The sequence below is a fragment of the Coenobita brevimanus genome, chromosome 51, assembly GCF_032717465.1.
Source record: "Coenobita brevimanus isolate Jiangsu-jjx chromosome 51, ASM3271746v2, whole genome shotgun sequence".
Classification (NCBI taxonomy): Eukaryota; Metazoa; Arthropoda; class Malacostraca; order Decapoda; family Coenobitidae; genus Coenobita; species Coenobita brevimanus.
Window position 1 is genome coordinate 1,574,744 of NC_137004.1, and position 16,894 is coordinate 1,591,637.

Consider the following 16,894-nt stretch of genomic DNA (forward strand, 5'->3'; position numbering starts at 1 on the left):
CAAGTCATTAAAAATGAGAATGATGTTGATAATAATGACAGCAGTCATTATGGAGACTGATAGTGCTTGTTCTGCACACATCAGTTATACTGTACTGTATATGAGTTATTTAAATATCCATATGCTCTACTGAACCAGCTGGCATGTGGAACAAAATATCAAATTCAGTCTACCACATGGATACTTCATTCTAAGGGTATGAGGGACTGAATCAGTTTATCTAGTGTTAGCCAGGGAAAAAAAGAAATGTTCACTGCTGTCACTGCCTTACTTGAGGAATTAAGAGGTCTTTTGTGGCATCTGTTTTAACCACTGATTCACTTTGTTTATATATTCCACTCACTCGATGTAGTGCTGCCCTCGGGTGTCTGCCCTTTCCTCTCCTCCATCCTTCTTTCCTTCCATCCTCTTCTGTCTTTCTTTCCTTCATTCTGTCCTCCTCCTTCTGCCTACAGGTGACTTTACACTCCCTCTTCTGTCTTTTTTTCCTTCATTCTTTCCTCCTTCTTCTGCCTGTGGTGACTCTACACTGAGTGACAAGCCACATGGTTTCCTGTACACCAGGAAACCATTTACTACACTGGGTGGTATCCATATAACCACATTATGGCACCTGATGGTTTAGTTGGTAATTACAGCACTCCAATCGGATTGAGCTAGTGAAGGTTTATATCCAAGGGATGGTTGGGGTTTATTGTTCACGTAATGCCACTCGGGGATGAGTGAGGCTGGTCACTCTCATCTTAATTAAATGCCAGGACCAACACGCCTAGCCCCGGGCTCCTACGCATTTCATGGGGCAACTAAGGATTGGATGATAGATGGATGGATGGATTCATTTTGTTATATATTCATTATGGAGAAGCAGTCTCACTGAAAGTGGTTTGGCCACTGACCAGTGATCTTGTGGTAGGATGCAGTGGTCAGAATAATGGTCATGCCTTAATGTACAAAGGTATGAATCTCCAAATGGTGATTAAGAAAAAATATATATTTATTACCAATCACAGATTGATCACCTACCCTAATGGTCTGGACCACAGTAGTTTAACTTCATGCTTCTGTGCCTTGATGGGGGTAACAAGGGACTGGCTGTCAACTGTATATATTGGACAGTGTGTGGCAAGTCAACCAATGCGATTCTCTTAAAGGCAAATGAAGTAAATGAGATTTAGGTATGCCACCTAATCTCTCACAGTTCATGCCATGCCAGTGTAGGTTTATATCCAAGGGGTTGTTGGGATTTATTGCTCATGTTAGGGTTTAATGTTGATTTTATGTGTGCGATGTGTTGGGGAGACCAGGTGGAGATTGTCAGGTGTGCAGGGATTGAACTTCCTGGTGAGTCTCTTGAATGTGTTGAAGAGTTTTGTTATTTGTGAGACATGTTATATGCAGGAGGTGTGGCTGGAGCTAGGTGTGTGGCTAGGGTGAGGAATGGTTGGAAGCTCAGGAAGCTGTTGCCTCTCCTGACATTGAGAGTGCTAAGGGATCTTTGTATGGAGCATGTGTTAGGAGTGTAATGCTGTATGGTAGTGAGACCTGGGCAGTAAAGGAAGAGGATATTTGTAGGCTCAAATGTATAGAAATGACAATGATTAGGTGGATGTGTAGTGCATCCCTGAGTGCAAGGCCTGCAGGGGCTAGGTTTACAATGGAAGAGTTGAGAGGTAGGATGGGACTGGAGTGTATTGGTGTTGTAATGAGGAGAGGTAGATTGAGGTGGTTTGGGCATGTGGAGAGGATAGGGAATGATAATTGGGTGCAGAAAGTGAGAAGCATTAATATTAGGGATGGGGTTGCGAGGGGTAGACCAAAAAAGACCTGGGACAAGGTCATTAAATGTGACCTCAGGGTTAAGGGATTGAACAGGGAGGCTGCCTGAGATCGCGCAGCATGGACAGCCGCCATTAGGTGACCAAGGCCGATGCATACAAGCATGTTGGAGCCTTCAAAAACGAAAGCGTAATTTCACACAGGGATGAGTGAGACTGGTCACTCTCACCTTAAATGTCAGGACCAACTTGCCAAGCCCCGGGCTGCTATGCTCCTCATGAGGCAACAGAGGATTACATGATGAATGAATGAAAAAAATAATAATAATAATAAAAATAAAAAAAGATATATTTTTTAACTTGTGGCATGTGCCTTACCCCACATGAGTCAACTCTGGGGGCATGCAACCTGGCTCATATGAGTGGAATTTTTAACAAGGCACAACAAAATTTCTTAAAGGAGCAATGGTCATGCAGTTTTTATGGGATATTGGCTTTCTACCATCTCTCATCCCTACCATCAAGAGTGAGCCCAGAAACAAAGTAACAGTTGCTACTACGAATGAAATTCATGCACTTCCTAATCCATTTACCATGATGTTAGCACCGAAGAAAAGCTCAAATCTGTTAAAAAAAATAAAATCTGATAAAGTTTAATCCAAGGCTGACAGTGACTAGGAGGAGAGAGGGAATGAATAAGTAAATTATGGAAAGTAGCTCATCATGCTCATGTTATCGCAAATCAGTGAGGCTTTGACAGGAGGGAGTCCTGCTTGTGTAGTTACCAGTTCCCACCAACTGGGAAATTTCCAGCTACAATAAATCTGTAACTATGGTAAGTTGAGCAAAAATATATCATGGGTAGGTGTGTAGTGTGATACCATTTCCAAGACAATGATGTACATCAAAAATAATTTTCCGGTAGTCACTAAATTACCCATAGTGCTGCACCATGGCCCGTTTTGCAACCCCCTACTTAAGTCCATGAGTTAAAGCATTAGGAGTGTGATAAAACACATTCTCACTGTTATTATTATATTAGTAAATATACATTATGTTTTGCAATTACAGTAACATACTGTATGCTTAGAGAATAAAAATACTGTACTTGAAACACAACTTACTTCTTTTCATCCCTGGTGCTACTCTACAAATGAAGGATATGCAACACACTACAAAGGATAACTTTAAAGACTGGATGTATTGTTAGTTTTAAACAAGGTGTTTCAAGACAAGGGATCTACAGTACAACAGTCTGTCTAAGATCTAATCCAAAACACGTCTAGATAACAGAAAAGACTGATGCAAACAACAATACTATTTAATGGCTGTGTAGTTGCTGTTACAGAGTAACCCCAGTCTGTCTAACCAAACAGACCCATCAACCACAGGCAAGCAACTGCCCCTGCAGGGCCATCCCATGTAGCACACCAATGTTCCCTTGTGATGGACAGCGCCACTGTATGTTCCATAACACCCTGATATCTGGCTACATGGATACCATCCAGCATTGTAAATGGTTTCCTAGGTTACAGGAAACCATTTGGCTTGTCACTCAATGTAGAGCCACCTGAAGTGGAAAGAAGAGTAATAAAAGGTGATTTGAAGGATGGGGGAAATAAAAGAGAGGAGGGCAGACAGAGAATAATAATCATAAAGGGGAAGCAGGAAGCAGGCAAAAACCATTGGGCCTGTCTCTAAATGTAAAGCAAACTGAAGTGAAAAGAGGAATGATAAAAGATGGTAAGAAAGATGAAAGAAATAAAAAAAGAGGAAGGCAGACACAAAAAATTAATGATAAAGGAGATGAGTAGGTAGCACTACATCAAGTGGGTGGAAGTTGGCACAAGAGATACCATGCATCACTGGCTGTGTAGTGTTGCGTGAGTCAATACTAGTATCTTATGTGGTAATGTGTGTTTATGATTAGTTTATCTAACTAAATGTACAGGTATGGAAAATTCTGTAAGAATCATGGGAACTCTGGGTACAGCATGTGCTATTCGTGCATGATCAATGATGAAGCTATAAACAATGAGCTGTTACAGATGATAATAGTATTATAATTAATTTACATATGAGGGGATACTGGTAATCTTTTTATGCTAAGTAACAGAACTGCCTCTAGGTGGCAGTACTTTCACTTAAAAAAAAAAAAAAAAAATACTGGAAATCTGAAAAGGGTGAGGCATATCTATAAAGGGAAAAACATGTCTTAAAACTTATGAAAAATGCTAAATCCTTCAAGCACATTCCTTACTTCCTTTTTTCCCACTGTAGGCAATCAATTATAGTTTACTACTTCATTGTGTCTTGGCCAAATGTAAAGTTGGTTACAAGTGTTGATGCTCAAATACCCAATCAGCAGCAACCTCAGGCGAGTGATTTTGACATGTACACTCCATCCAATTCGTAGCCAAGCTTCCTGTAGTAGTTGCGGGTCCCCACACCTGTGAATACAAAACAGTGTGCAAAGTCTGTGAAACTACTTTTGAAAATGACAGCCCTGCTTAATCTTTTCTTTTAAAATATTGCATACTAGGTGCTATCCAAATTTTCTGGACTGGGATCGCGACACCTAGACAGGTTGTAGTAGCCTCTAGGTGGCAGTACTAACATGTATTGTGAGTCAGTGTGTGTGTGGCATGAAGCTAGGCAGACGTGGGATTAGTGACGTTCATTTGTTTGCTGTTGTGCAAGTGTTGTCTGGCGATTTGCAAGATGGATATAAAAAAGGAACAGCGAATTTGTATCAAATTTTGTGCGAATCTTAGGAAAAATGTAACTGAGACCCTGGCAATGATTCAACAAGTGTTTGGTGAGCAGTTTCTTGGTCAGACACACGTGTTTCCGTGGCATGCACAGTTCAAGGCTGGTCAAGCATTGCCTGACAATGAAGACCACACAGAAGGGCCATCATGCTGCACAACTCCTCAAAATGTGGTTAAAAATCAGCAGCTTGTCTGTGAGGATCGACATCCGAGCATTCACGATGTTTGTGACAAGGTGAGAATTAGTTACTGTGTGAAGATGTGAGAAGACGACGCCCCAATCTTTGGTGAGACAACAACTGGCTGCTTCACCATGACAACGCCCCCGCTCACAGTGTGCTCAACACCCAGCAGTTTTTGGCCAAGAACAACATGGCTCTCGTTCCCCACCCTCCTTACTCGCCGGATTTGGCTCCTTGTGACTTCTTTCTGCTCCCAAAAATGAGGATCAAGTTCCATATTATATCCATCTTAATTATTGCCAGACAGTATATGCACAACAGCAAACAAATGAACGTCACCAATCCCCACATCCGCTTAGCTCCGCGCTGCGTGGCACACTGACTCACAATGCATGTTAGTACTGCCACCTAGAAGCACATTGCGCTGCTACAACTCGTTTAGGTGGCGTGATCCCACTCTGGAAAATTTTGGATAGCACCTTGTATGGCTGATGGGAATAGTAGATGAGGTAGAAAAATAGTACAGTCATCCCACGGTTATTGTGCATAACTGGTATCACACATGGTACATGATAACGAAAGCTTGCAATAAGGAAGACCCAGAACCTACAGGATTTATCATAACTGGTCCCAGGCACCCAAGACCAAACCCCAGTTTTCCCCTTTACAACAAATTGGACCCACTAAATGCACACATGGTTCATCTATCTATCTGTCTACAGCCAGATGCCACAATCTAGTAAGGGATGATGACTTTTGAGTTCATTATTTTATGGGGAAGGGCGCTAACCTTCTGCCAACCCATTTGTTGGCATGTAAGGAACACGTATGTGTTGGTTATATGGTTACCACCCAGTTTTGTAAGTGGTTCCCTGGCTTATAGGAATCCATTTGGCTTGTCACTCACTGCAATGCCACCTGAAAAGGAAGGAAGAGTAAAAAAAAAAAAAAAAAAAAAAAAAAAGACAGGAAAGATGGAAGAAATAGGAAAGAAGAGGACAGACACAGAAAAAGAATGATAAAGGTGAAGAAAGAAGTAGGCAGCACTACATCAAGTGAGTGGATGATGGTCGCCACCACCTGTCGCATACCAGAAACGTATGCATGTAAAGGCAAGGCATGATAAGGTTAACAAAAATGAAGAAAAAGGCACAATAAAGGTGAATAATTAACCTTTTACAGGGTACACATACCTCATCGAACCCTTGACACATGTAAATGATACGCCAGAAGGATTAAGCAGCTATATGAACATGTTTGCTCATGATTGAAAAATTACAAAGCAAATTCAGAATGGTGACAGTTGTGATGAGTTGCAAAATTATTTGGATAACTTGTGCAGTTAAGCCAGACTTGGAAAATGGAGTTTAATGGGGGGGGAAAAAAAAAATGCCATGTCCTAGAAATGGGGAAAAATGACAAAAGACCTAGTTGTGTGTATAAAATTCGAAGAGAGATGATCAGCAACGTATGGGAAGAGAATGATCTAGGAGTGATCAAACACAATAATCTATCACCAGAGATGCTTATAAATATGATCACTGAAATGGCATATAGATGGATGACTAATATGAGAATGATGCTCAGCCATCAAGAGGATATGTTGAGGGCAATAATTGTGTCCATGATAAGACCAAAATTAGACCAAAATTAGAATATACCACAGTGATAGGAACACCTCATTTAAAAATGCATGTTAGGAAAGTGGAAAAGGTACAAAGGATGGCAACTAAGAGGCTACAACATTTGAGGGAACTGTCTTATGCACAGAGACTGAAAAAGTCAAAGTTACCAACATTAAGTGAAAGAAGAGGGGGAGGAGAATTGATTATGATGTTTAAAGGAGTGTGAAAAATGGAAAAGGTGGACAGAGAAGACCTATTCATGGATGATGATGATGGGCAGACAAGTGGATATGAATATAATCTGAAGAAGAGTTGATGATTAAAAATTTAGTTTCCCAAACTGAAGTACAGACACTTGAAACAGTTTGGAAGAGTATGTCCGGCAAGTAAAGAACATCCGTGTGTTTAACAGTAGCCTGGAAAATTAAGGATATGGAGATGGAACAACATGACCTTAGCCTAAATCCTGTGATACTAAGTTAATACATAATGGAGCACTGCACAGCAGAATACACTAAGATGCTGACATAACATAAATGGTGATGGAAAACTGCGACAACCCCACTGGGGCGGCCATTTATCTACGACTGATAGGTCTGCTCAATCAGACAGAACCAGGGTTGCGCAACAACCCTCCAAACAACAGACTGCCATTCTCCTGTTTCACAGCACTGTACTGTACAATAATTAAATTTCGTTATAAAATGAATAAGTGCTTCCCTTGGGTGAAGAGAATACAGTAATTTCCCAACAACCAGAACACTTTTACTCAACCAATCATGGGCAAACTAATATTTAATATGTTTTAATCCTTTAAGAATAGATTGCAACCAGCAGATGAACCCGAATTTAGTAACAACCCAAGAAACCAGAAACTGTACTATGTTGGGTGGTTACCATATGCTGGTAGCCAAATGACCCTGGGTGGTACGTTGGGTTAAAGCATTCCAACCACACGAGATCTGTAAGGGTTTAAATTGAAGGGTTGGTTGAGGCTTACTGCTCACACAATGCCTCTCAGGGTCCAGTGAGGGTGATTAGCCTTACCTTAAATGTCAGGAATGAGTAACCTAGCCATGAGCCCTCCTGACGGGACTTAAAGGACTGGATGATGTTTGATTCTGACTTACCTGATATGACAGAGATCTTACAGGAGCCATGTTCTTCCTTTGCTATCCTTTCTGCCTCTTCCATAAGTAGGGTGCCAAACCCCTGATGTTGAAATTTGGTGGGGTCACGGGTGCTGACAGGGACCACTGACCCATACACGTGGAGTTCTCGCACAATTGACACTCCTCCCTGAAGCTCTGGCCTAATAAAAAGAATAACAACAATGTAACATATTTCTTCTTTTTCTTATATTGCAATGTATATGGTGATCCCTTGATTACTGTGCATAAATGGTACCAAGCCTAGTGCGTGATAATGAAAGTACAGAACCGATGGGATTTAGGCTACTCTAACTGGTACTGGGCACAACACTTGTAAACCCAAATGTTACCTTTTACAAAAATTTATACCCACTAAATATATACATACTGTTATGGTAAGTATCACAAACACACACAAGCAAGGTTAGGCTAATAAAAAATGTGAAAAAGGTACAATATGGAAGAAACACAAACCACAGAGTGACCTGACATGGGCTTGAGGTAAGGGATTTTGAGGGTTGGTCCTTCTCATCTTCTGATATGTGTAGGGTTCAACTTCCTAGCTTATCATCCCAATCTGGTCTTTTTTTTTTTCACTTTTACAAAACTTGATTGCATGGCATTTGCCCACACTGAATTCCATTTGAAATCTACTGCTCCATTCATAAAGCTTATTTAACTTTTGTCCCTCTCTGTAAAAGTGTGTTTTCCATTCTCCTTTGTATTTTGCATCATCAGCAAACATATTTAGATAGCATCCATTTCTAATGTTGCTGTCAATGTCAACTGTATATACTAAAAACACGACTGGGGCCAGCACTGAGCCCTGTGGGACTCCACTGGTCACTTCTTCCCATGATGAGTAATTTCCCCTTAATACTGTTCTCGTTTCCTTTTTTCTGAGAAAATCTTGCATCCAACAGTACAGATTACCTTGGATTCCTCCTTGAACATAAGCCAAGAACCCATTTACAACGCTGGGTGGTGACCATATAACCAAACCATACGTGCTCCCTATGTGTCAATAAGTGGGTTGGTGGAGGGTTAGTGCCCCTTCCCGTAAAACAAATAACTCAAAGTCAAATGGCCACCCATTACAGGATTATGGCATCTGGCAAGAGATAGATAGAAAAGCCTTTGGTGTGGCACTCTGTCAAATGCCTTCTTGAATTCCAAATAGATGCTATCTACCTATCCTTCTCTTTTCTGTAGTGTTTCTGCAACTCTATCATAGGAACTTAATAAATCAGTAACACATGATTTTCCATTTCTAAAACCGAACTGTCTTTTTGTTTTCATATTGTTTTTCAGATGATTTACCCAAAGATTTCTTATCAGCTGTTTACATTAGTAACACATGATTTTCCCTTTCTAAAACTGAACCATTTTTCTGTTTTCATATTGTGTTTTTCCAGATGTTTTACCCAAAGTTTTCATATCAACTTTTCTAATACTGGTATACCCTGGATTATTGATGCAATTGGTTAGGTATAAACCCACTGTTAAACGAGGTATCGTATATCAGGGTAAATTTAAAATGTAAAGTAATGGGATGCGTTTTCACCTTTCTGCAGTCCGAGAATTCCCTGGAGCTCTGATTTTCGATAAATACTTTCTATGGACTTCACTTTTTTGCTTATACTTGCTCTACAATATTAACTCACCTCTTGATTTAGCCTATATTGAGCCTGACTGATTATAGATACACTCAGGTATGACAAGTAGTAAAGCACAACAAGTGTATGTCCATCCTCCCTCATTGCTGCTGCTCCGTGTGTGTGTGTGTGTGTGTGTGTGTGTGTGTGTGTGTGTGTGTGTGTGTGTGTGTGTCCGCATTTGCCTATTTGTAGTATACAGGAATTGAGCAATGCTCGTATTGTCCTGTCTCCATATCCACCTTTATCTAGTCTACATTTACACACATGAATGTTTTTCTCCTGCACCACCTTTTCGTCTAAGTCGTTCCAAATACTTATGTATTTACCTAACATACCTAATTGTGATATACACGAAATGTGCTATGCTCATGGGTTCCCGTCGCTGTTTCTCAGTACTGTACACTCAACCCTCGGCTATCACTCCCAATTGGTCCCGCTATGGCTGCACTATAGCCGAATTGAAAAACTTATGGTAATAATTCTAACTGGTGCCATGACCTCAATATTTACCCCTAAGATACCTTTTTTGTGATCACGATTCTTATAAGTACCCCTCACAGTTGATTCATTGATGTTGTTTCTTCCCCACATTTTGCTTGGTCTCACCACTGTCTATAAGTTTCACATTTCCAGTTTATCTGCATAACTTAGGTTCTTCCTCTTCTTTATTTCCCTGCCAGGTGCCGCAGCATTATGTTAGGTGATGGTAAGGGGACGGGGAGGGGGTACGCTGGCCATGGTCATATCATAAAAAAGATTATTGTTCTCGCTATCACTGTTCATGGTCTGAGGGCGCGCACTTGAATGGTTTGGCGGGCAGGAGACTCGGTCGGGCGGCCAATCAGCGCTCAGCTGGCGCTGTCACACAACCAATCACGGAGTGAAGCTTTTGTTGGCTGGGTGGAGCACTGGAGCCTGGCCTTGTTGAAATTTTCGAACATTTGCAGTGCACGATAGCAGGCATTTAGTGCATGATAAAGGTATTTGGGTAGTTTTTTATATAGGCATGAGAGCGAGATACGCTATAGCGGAATCCGTGATAGCCGAGCGTTGAGTGTAAGTCAAATTTAGCTTTAAACTCGAAGTGAGTGCAAGAATTATCGTGGCATAAGCTTACTGAGTGTGGTAGGGAAGGTATATGGAAGAATTATTATAAAGTAAGAGGGATATCAGGAGTCCTAGTGAGCGATGAACAGGGTGGCTTTAGGAGTGGCAGAGGATGTGTGGACCAAATATTTGCAGTGAGACAGATAGCAGAGAAGGCTTGTGAGAAGGACCATAAGGTGTTTATTTGCAGATAATACAGAAAAAATGTACTTAATGTGTGGAAAATTAAACTGAATAAATCAATCCTGCATATTTACTCATGAACTGATGATTAGGAAAGTGTTGTACAGTACAATTATCATGATTCCCTTGCTCACAGTTACGTATACGTCCGGGGCCCACCAACTTATTCCTCACCTGACTGCCGTCACTCCACCCCTCACTCACCACTTAACTGTTTTGCAGATAATACAGTAAATAAGTACAAATTGCAAGTGCAGTAATCTTATCCAACAAAGCACACCTTCATTTCCATCAGCCTCTTCCTTCTGCCTATGGGTGACTCTACACTGAGTGACAAGCCATGTGGTTTCCTGTACACCAGGAAGCCATTTACTACGTTGGGTGGTAACCATACAACCAAATTATGATGCCTGGTGGTTTAATGGGTAATTAAGGTACTCTGATCGGATTGAGCCTGTGTAGGTTTATATCCAAGGGATGGTTGGGGTTTATTGCTCATGTAATGCTACTCAGGGATGAGTAAGGCTGGTCCTTCTCACCTTAAGTGTCAGGACCAACTAGCCTGGCCCCGGGCTCCTATGCTCCTCATGGGGCAACGTAGGATTGGATGATGGATGGATGGATGGATGGTATATAGTACAGGTATTTCATATTCTTCACTCTCATCTTAAATGTCAGGACCAACTGCCTAGCCCCGGGCTTCTACGCTCCTCATGGGGCAACGTAAGATTGGATGATGGATGGATGGTTGGATTTCATATTCTCTGCCAGGGCTAATGTGTTCTAAGAAGAATTTATTCATCATCTTAGAGTGCATTTACAATGGCAGAGGAGATCAAATCTAACTGATAAAATGATGGTTTGCTTTGCTGGAAAAAACTACTGTGCTTGCAATTCATACACATTTACTGTATTGTCCGTAAACCAGTAAAGTGGCAAGTGAGGGATGGAGTGACAGCAGTGAGGTGAGGAATAAACTGGTGGGCCAGGGTCATATGCACAACTGTAAGCAAGGGAGTCATGATATTTCTATTGCACAACACTACTTTCCAAATCATCAGTTCACCAATAAATGTTCAAGATTTATTTCTTTAGTTTGTTTTTCCCTGTTTTTACCAATAATATTTAACTGAATGGACATGCAAAGATACTGTAAAATATTGCAAGCTCACTGGTAGTTAGAATCGGTTCATTAGGTAGAAAACCATACAGGTACCATAGATTTTCCGCCAATGAAGAGCTTGCCTTGCCTCAATGGATTAATGTCTTGCTTTTCTTGACCCTCTATCCTACAACTTTCCGATGAGTAAGAGATGAAAATTAAACATAAAATACAATACAGTAATACAGTAACATAGTGTACTATGTATTCACCTAGTGTTGGCATCAATTGAGGGTAGATTTGTACACCATGCAGTACAGTACAGCTCGCTTAATCCTGTGTGGTCTAGTGGCAGTAATTACGTGTACAGTACTGTAATTTCAGAATCACAATACAGCACTAGGACACGAAGCACTGAGAGGCTACAAGCTTAGTAACAACAACAAGCAAGGCATGACAGGCCACAGAGTAGGTCTTAGCACTAGGGTTTTGCCACCGGATGGTCACAAGAGCAGAGTGCATCGATATGTCCTCAGTGAACGAGATCCACACGAGAAAGAGAGAGTGACAGTAGGCTCGGCACGCTGGGTGGGCCGCTCCCGCAACAAATTCTGATTGACTGCATATTGTGGGTGTTCTCACTGGCTGGCACATTGCGGAGTTTTCATGGGCGCTGGTTGGCTACTGTATATGAGCTATTTGATACGCCTCATTGCCGGATAATACATAGAACCCCCAGTTAATTCCCGTTTTGGCGCTGGATGTTGCATAATTTCACTGGATATTGCTTTAACAGGGCTGAGCCAACAGCGCCGGATACTACTTTAGCCTTGATAATACAACAATGGATAACTGAGAGTTTACTGTACTTCATCAACCTTTGTGGCAAACTGTGCGTGACCACAATGCCTGTGCTTTGACAGTGCCATCACCAGCCCTAGATATCATCACTTTTGTTTTATTCATATATACTCCAAAACTCTTGTGCCCCATTCCACCTCTCCACTTTCTAAATCTTTCCTCCACCTCCCTTTCATTTTCTGCAATCAACACCAAGTCATCAGCATACAACATCTCCAATGGGAGTTCATTTCTGAAGTCACATGAGAGAGCTTTGAGCACCATGTCAAACAATATGGGATTCAAGACCAAACTCTGATACAAGGCAACATTCACAGAAAACTCATCACTCATATTTCCAGTCACTCTTACCTGAGAGTGATTTTTGTTTTTTCTCTCCCACTCTCTCTCTCTCTTTCTCATGCTAGAAAGTGGATATCCAATGAAAGGCTGTTGTGATAAAGATGACAAACATGAAGTAACTAATCAATCCCAACAGCCTAGGCCAAGGATTGTGTGAACCCCCTCCACTGCAGAGAAAATCAGGAATAATATTCTTCCCAACAGTAACTTCTACCACCACAGGATTATAAAATAATGAAAAGTAAGGAAAAACACATATTATAAAATAATGAAAAGTAAGGAAAAACACAGATGTATAAAGCCTTTCCAATGTCTAAGTGAGCAGGAATAATAGCCAGCAGGTGACAGACTTTGTGGGAACATTTTGAATCAATGCACTCTGTAGCCAGACTTGCAGGTGGCATCATTCTGTCTGGCTGTCTTTGTGTTTGGGAGAAGCAATAATGCACTGAGGAATTGATTACAGCACCACTTTCTTATAACAAATTCATGTATAGAACAATATTCCAAAAATACTATTGAACAAGTTCATTTACAGAACCATTTTCCTATTACATGTGATATCTACAGTGCATTCTTACCAGTATTACTTAAATAACCTTACAAATTAGTGAGAAAATAAAAAAGAACGAAAGAAACAATACGAGCGAGGTTGGAGGCCACAGCAAGTATGAGAAGTTGAGAGATAAGAGTCTGGTTGATAATCCTGCAGGGTAACTATAAGGCAGATGGGCATTTATCTGTAGTGCTAAACAATAGAGTACAGGCTGAATGTGAGAGATGTCACCCACACTTCTTGCATGTGGCAGGAGGCATAACAGTAACAATGAAGGGCATCTGTGGGCATTCAAAGAATCCCAGGAAAACATGAAAGTTCTGTTACATCACCTAACATGTGCAGGGGGTGTGTTCTGAAATGATAAGTGAGTGTATGGGTTATAGGTGAAGTGAATGACCAGATCCACAACAAGGGAAATTTAGAAGACTGGGGGATCCCTCATGTACACCACCTTCTCCATTTTGCCAATTCAGTATGAAAAGAATATGTTTACTGTCTGAAAACAGTAATATACTGTATGTGTAAGCTATTTTTTTTTTTCACTGCTGATGGCAGATACCAGCGATACTGAGTGCCACATAGCTTCAGCACCAACTGTGTGCCACCAACAAGTTGCTCTGGGCAAGTTTATAAAGGCTATATTCCCTTACTGTGGCCAACCCTACCTATAACCTCAGGTTTGAGTTTGGAGTTTTTCATCTCCTTAGACAGCTGCCACTCAAGGTTTACGAGTCCATCCTTTCCCAGTGAACTAACTATACTTGTACAAGAGAGATATGTATGACACTGGACAGTGATCTCAGCCAGGACTCTGACAGTGTGAATGTAGAGTAACTCCTCGTATTTCAACGCATTTTACTTCAAAGCCTCGTTTTTTGCACAAGAAAAAAGTTTCCCAGTTGTCTCACAATTTGCTGATTTTCCTACATTACGCTGCTCCCAGCTGGCTGCCGATGGCGCATACTGATGTTCAATTGTTGGCAGCCATCTTGCGACCACCATGCCCTCTACTGATACAGTGACGGTACTACAGACCCACAGGCCGTTTGTTTTGTTTGTACAGTGGGGCACCAACTTTCGCTACAGCAGGATTCGCGGAATCCACTTTCGCGGCATGCACCAAATATTCCCTAACTTCCACTTTCGCTTGAAAAAAATCGATTTTCGCGCACAAATTTTGGGTTTGGGACAATATTTTGAACTTTGAATTTCCTGCACCGCCCGCCCGCAACCCACCGCCATCTTGAATGACGTCATGTCAACACTCTGTCCACCCATTCCCGCCATTGTGTACGAGCGTGCTAGCTCCATTGTGTTGGATTCTCACGGTTCAATGGCCACTACTATACCTGGTAGTGTGGGGAAAGGGCCTGGTGGTGTGGGGGGAGAGCCTGGTGGTGTGGGGGGAGGGCTGGGAGGCAGTGGTGGTGATAAAAAGTGGCCGGGACATTCAAAGTCGGGAGGAAAGGCCAAGGCTAAATGAGAGTATCGTGTTGGAGTGAAGAAACGGCAGTATAATAATGAAATGAAAAGGAGGATAGTTGAGTTTTTATTGTTTGTATCTCACAATGCAATGTACAATAGTGATTTGATGTACTGTATTGCAAGTGAAAATGAAAATCTGATGTTACTTTAGGATAACCGGGAACCAATTAGCCTTTTTGCCATAAAGACAATGCCCCAACTTTCGCTAATTCCACTTTCGCGCATTATTTTTGGACCCAATTAGGCGCGAAAATTGGTGCCCCACTGTACTGTCCTCGCCTCGTGGCTCATGGCTTCCCGACCCACACCTGGACGTTTGAGATCCAGCGCACCAGTGAAGTACAGCACGCAGAGCAACGAGATGAGGGGGATGGTGCAGTGCCATCGCAGCAGCCTAAGGAAAAGCAGGTGTACAGGGTTGGCCAGAAACATCGCCAGTATTCAGCTGCCGACAAGGCAAGGATTTTGCACCTCATTCAGAAGAGGTTAACAGCCCCTGAAATACGTTGTCTGACAGGGTCTCTGAGCATCATAAGGACCCTCAGAATGAACAGGGAAACTCTCAAAAAGCAGGTGAGTGCATGTTAAATAACAATAAAGTAAATGTGTCTGTGTTGTTTTTGCTCAACCTTTATTTCTGCCACTAGTTTTTACTGTATCAGTATTCACCTAAAGGGGTAAGTTTTTAGAGGTAACCAACATTAACCAATCAAGACTTAGTCAGAACAGTTCAGGGATGGATTATACAGTCAATCAAGAAAATCAATCATTTCCTGTGGCACCCCACACGATGCATAGGGCCTCAATAAACTCTCACCATCAATATTTGTCTCTTGCCATTTCCTTCAGGTCCCACCAACACTCCTCTCCTGCTTCTCTTTTCATTGTCCTCAATGCTGGTTACTGGGCTTATAAAGTTACTGTACATTATACCCTTAAGGGTGTACTGTTTGTGTTGCCTTAGAAAAAAAATTAAACATGAAAATATTTCCTCTGCGTACAGTTGATTTTAGGGTGCTGTTATGCATGTGTGTTTGGTTACTGTACTTATAAAGTCACTGTACATTATACCCTTAAGGATGTACTGTTTATGTGTTGCCTTAGAAAAACATTAAACATCAAATTATTTCTTCTGTGTACAGATGATTTTTGGGTGCTGTTATGCATGTGTGTTTGGTTACTGTACTTATAATGTCACTGTACATCATACCCTTAAGGGTGCACTGTTTAAGTGTTGCCTTAGAAAAATATGAAACATCAAATTATTTCTTCTGTTTATAGTTGATTTTAGGGTGCTGTTATGCATGTGTGTTTATGCTAATAACTGTCCAAAGGTTGCGATCCGGACCAAGTTCTTCCCGTCCAACAAGACACTGATTGTGGGGTCGTTTGTGGTAAGATGTGTCATGGTTATAACAGAAGGATACCTTGTCCGCTGGCTCGACAACCAGAGCCGGATGGGTGTGAGCATCTCTGCCAGGGCCATCAGGGACAAGGCACTAAGGATATATGCTGCAGTTTGCAGGAAGAAGAATATAAACCTGCCACCCACGTTCAGAGCTTCGTCAGGGTGGCTCTTCAGGTTTAGAAAAAGGTGCGAGGTGAGGAGGGTGGCTTACCACGGTGAGGCGGCCTCTGCTGATGTTGATGCAGTTGCTAGGTTTCCAGAGGTGGCATACAAGATTGTCGAGATGGGCAGGTATTCATGGCACCAGGTCTATAATTACGATGAGACCGGCATGTTCCTAAAGTGGTCGGAGAGATACACATACCTGACGAAGGGACAGAGGCAGGCAATCGGCACGAAAATGAATAAAGAAAGGTTGAGTGTCTTACTCACCTGCAACGCTTCTGGCTAACACAAGATGAAGCCTCTAATCATCCACAAATTCCATAAACCTCAGCCCTACAGACACTGCAACATGAAAAAACTCGACGTTTACTGGGAGTTCACACTGCGTGGCTACATGGTGGGGAGTCTGTCACGCAAGTGGTCCGACCAGTATTTTGTTCCCGATGCACAGAAGCACTGCAGGAAAATGAATCTGGCATTTAAGGTTGTCCTTTTTATGGATAATGAAAGCACATGCCAA

At 41.7% G+C, this 16,894-nt stretch overlaps 1 protein-coding gene across 3 annotated transcripts in view; it reads right to left on the reverse strand.

Annotated features, from left to right (window-relative positions):
- The window catches only part of Elp3 (elongator complex protein 3), a 57,370-nt gene continuing 40,476 nt past the window's right edge, over positions 1–16,894 (reverse strand). The window contains exons 10-12 of one of the 3 annotated variants that reach the window (XR_013897405.1): positions 7,484–7,665; positions 4,036–4,225; positions 1–3,345 (exon numbers count right to left, since the gene is read on the reverse strand). Coding sequence is in view for 2 of the 3 variants with exons in the window: in XM_080272754.1 (XP_080128880.1) it covers positions 4,149–4,225; positions 7,484–7,665 (259 nt within the window). In the remaining variant the exon portion in view is untranslated. Of the gene's footprint in view, positions 4,226–7,483; positions 7,666–16,894 lie in introns of all 3 variants that reach the window. The other 2 variants (XM_080272754.1, XM_080272753.1) reach the window with 2 other exon arrangements.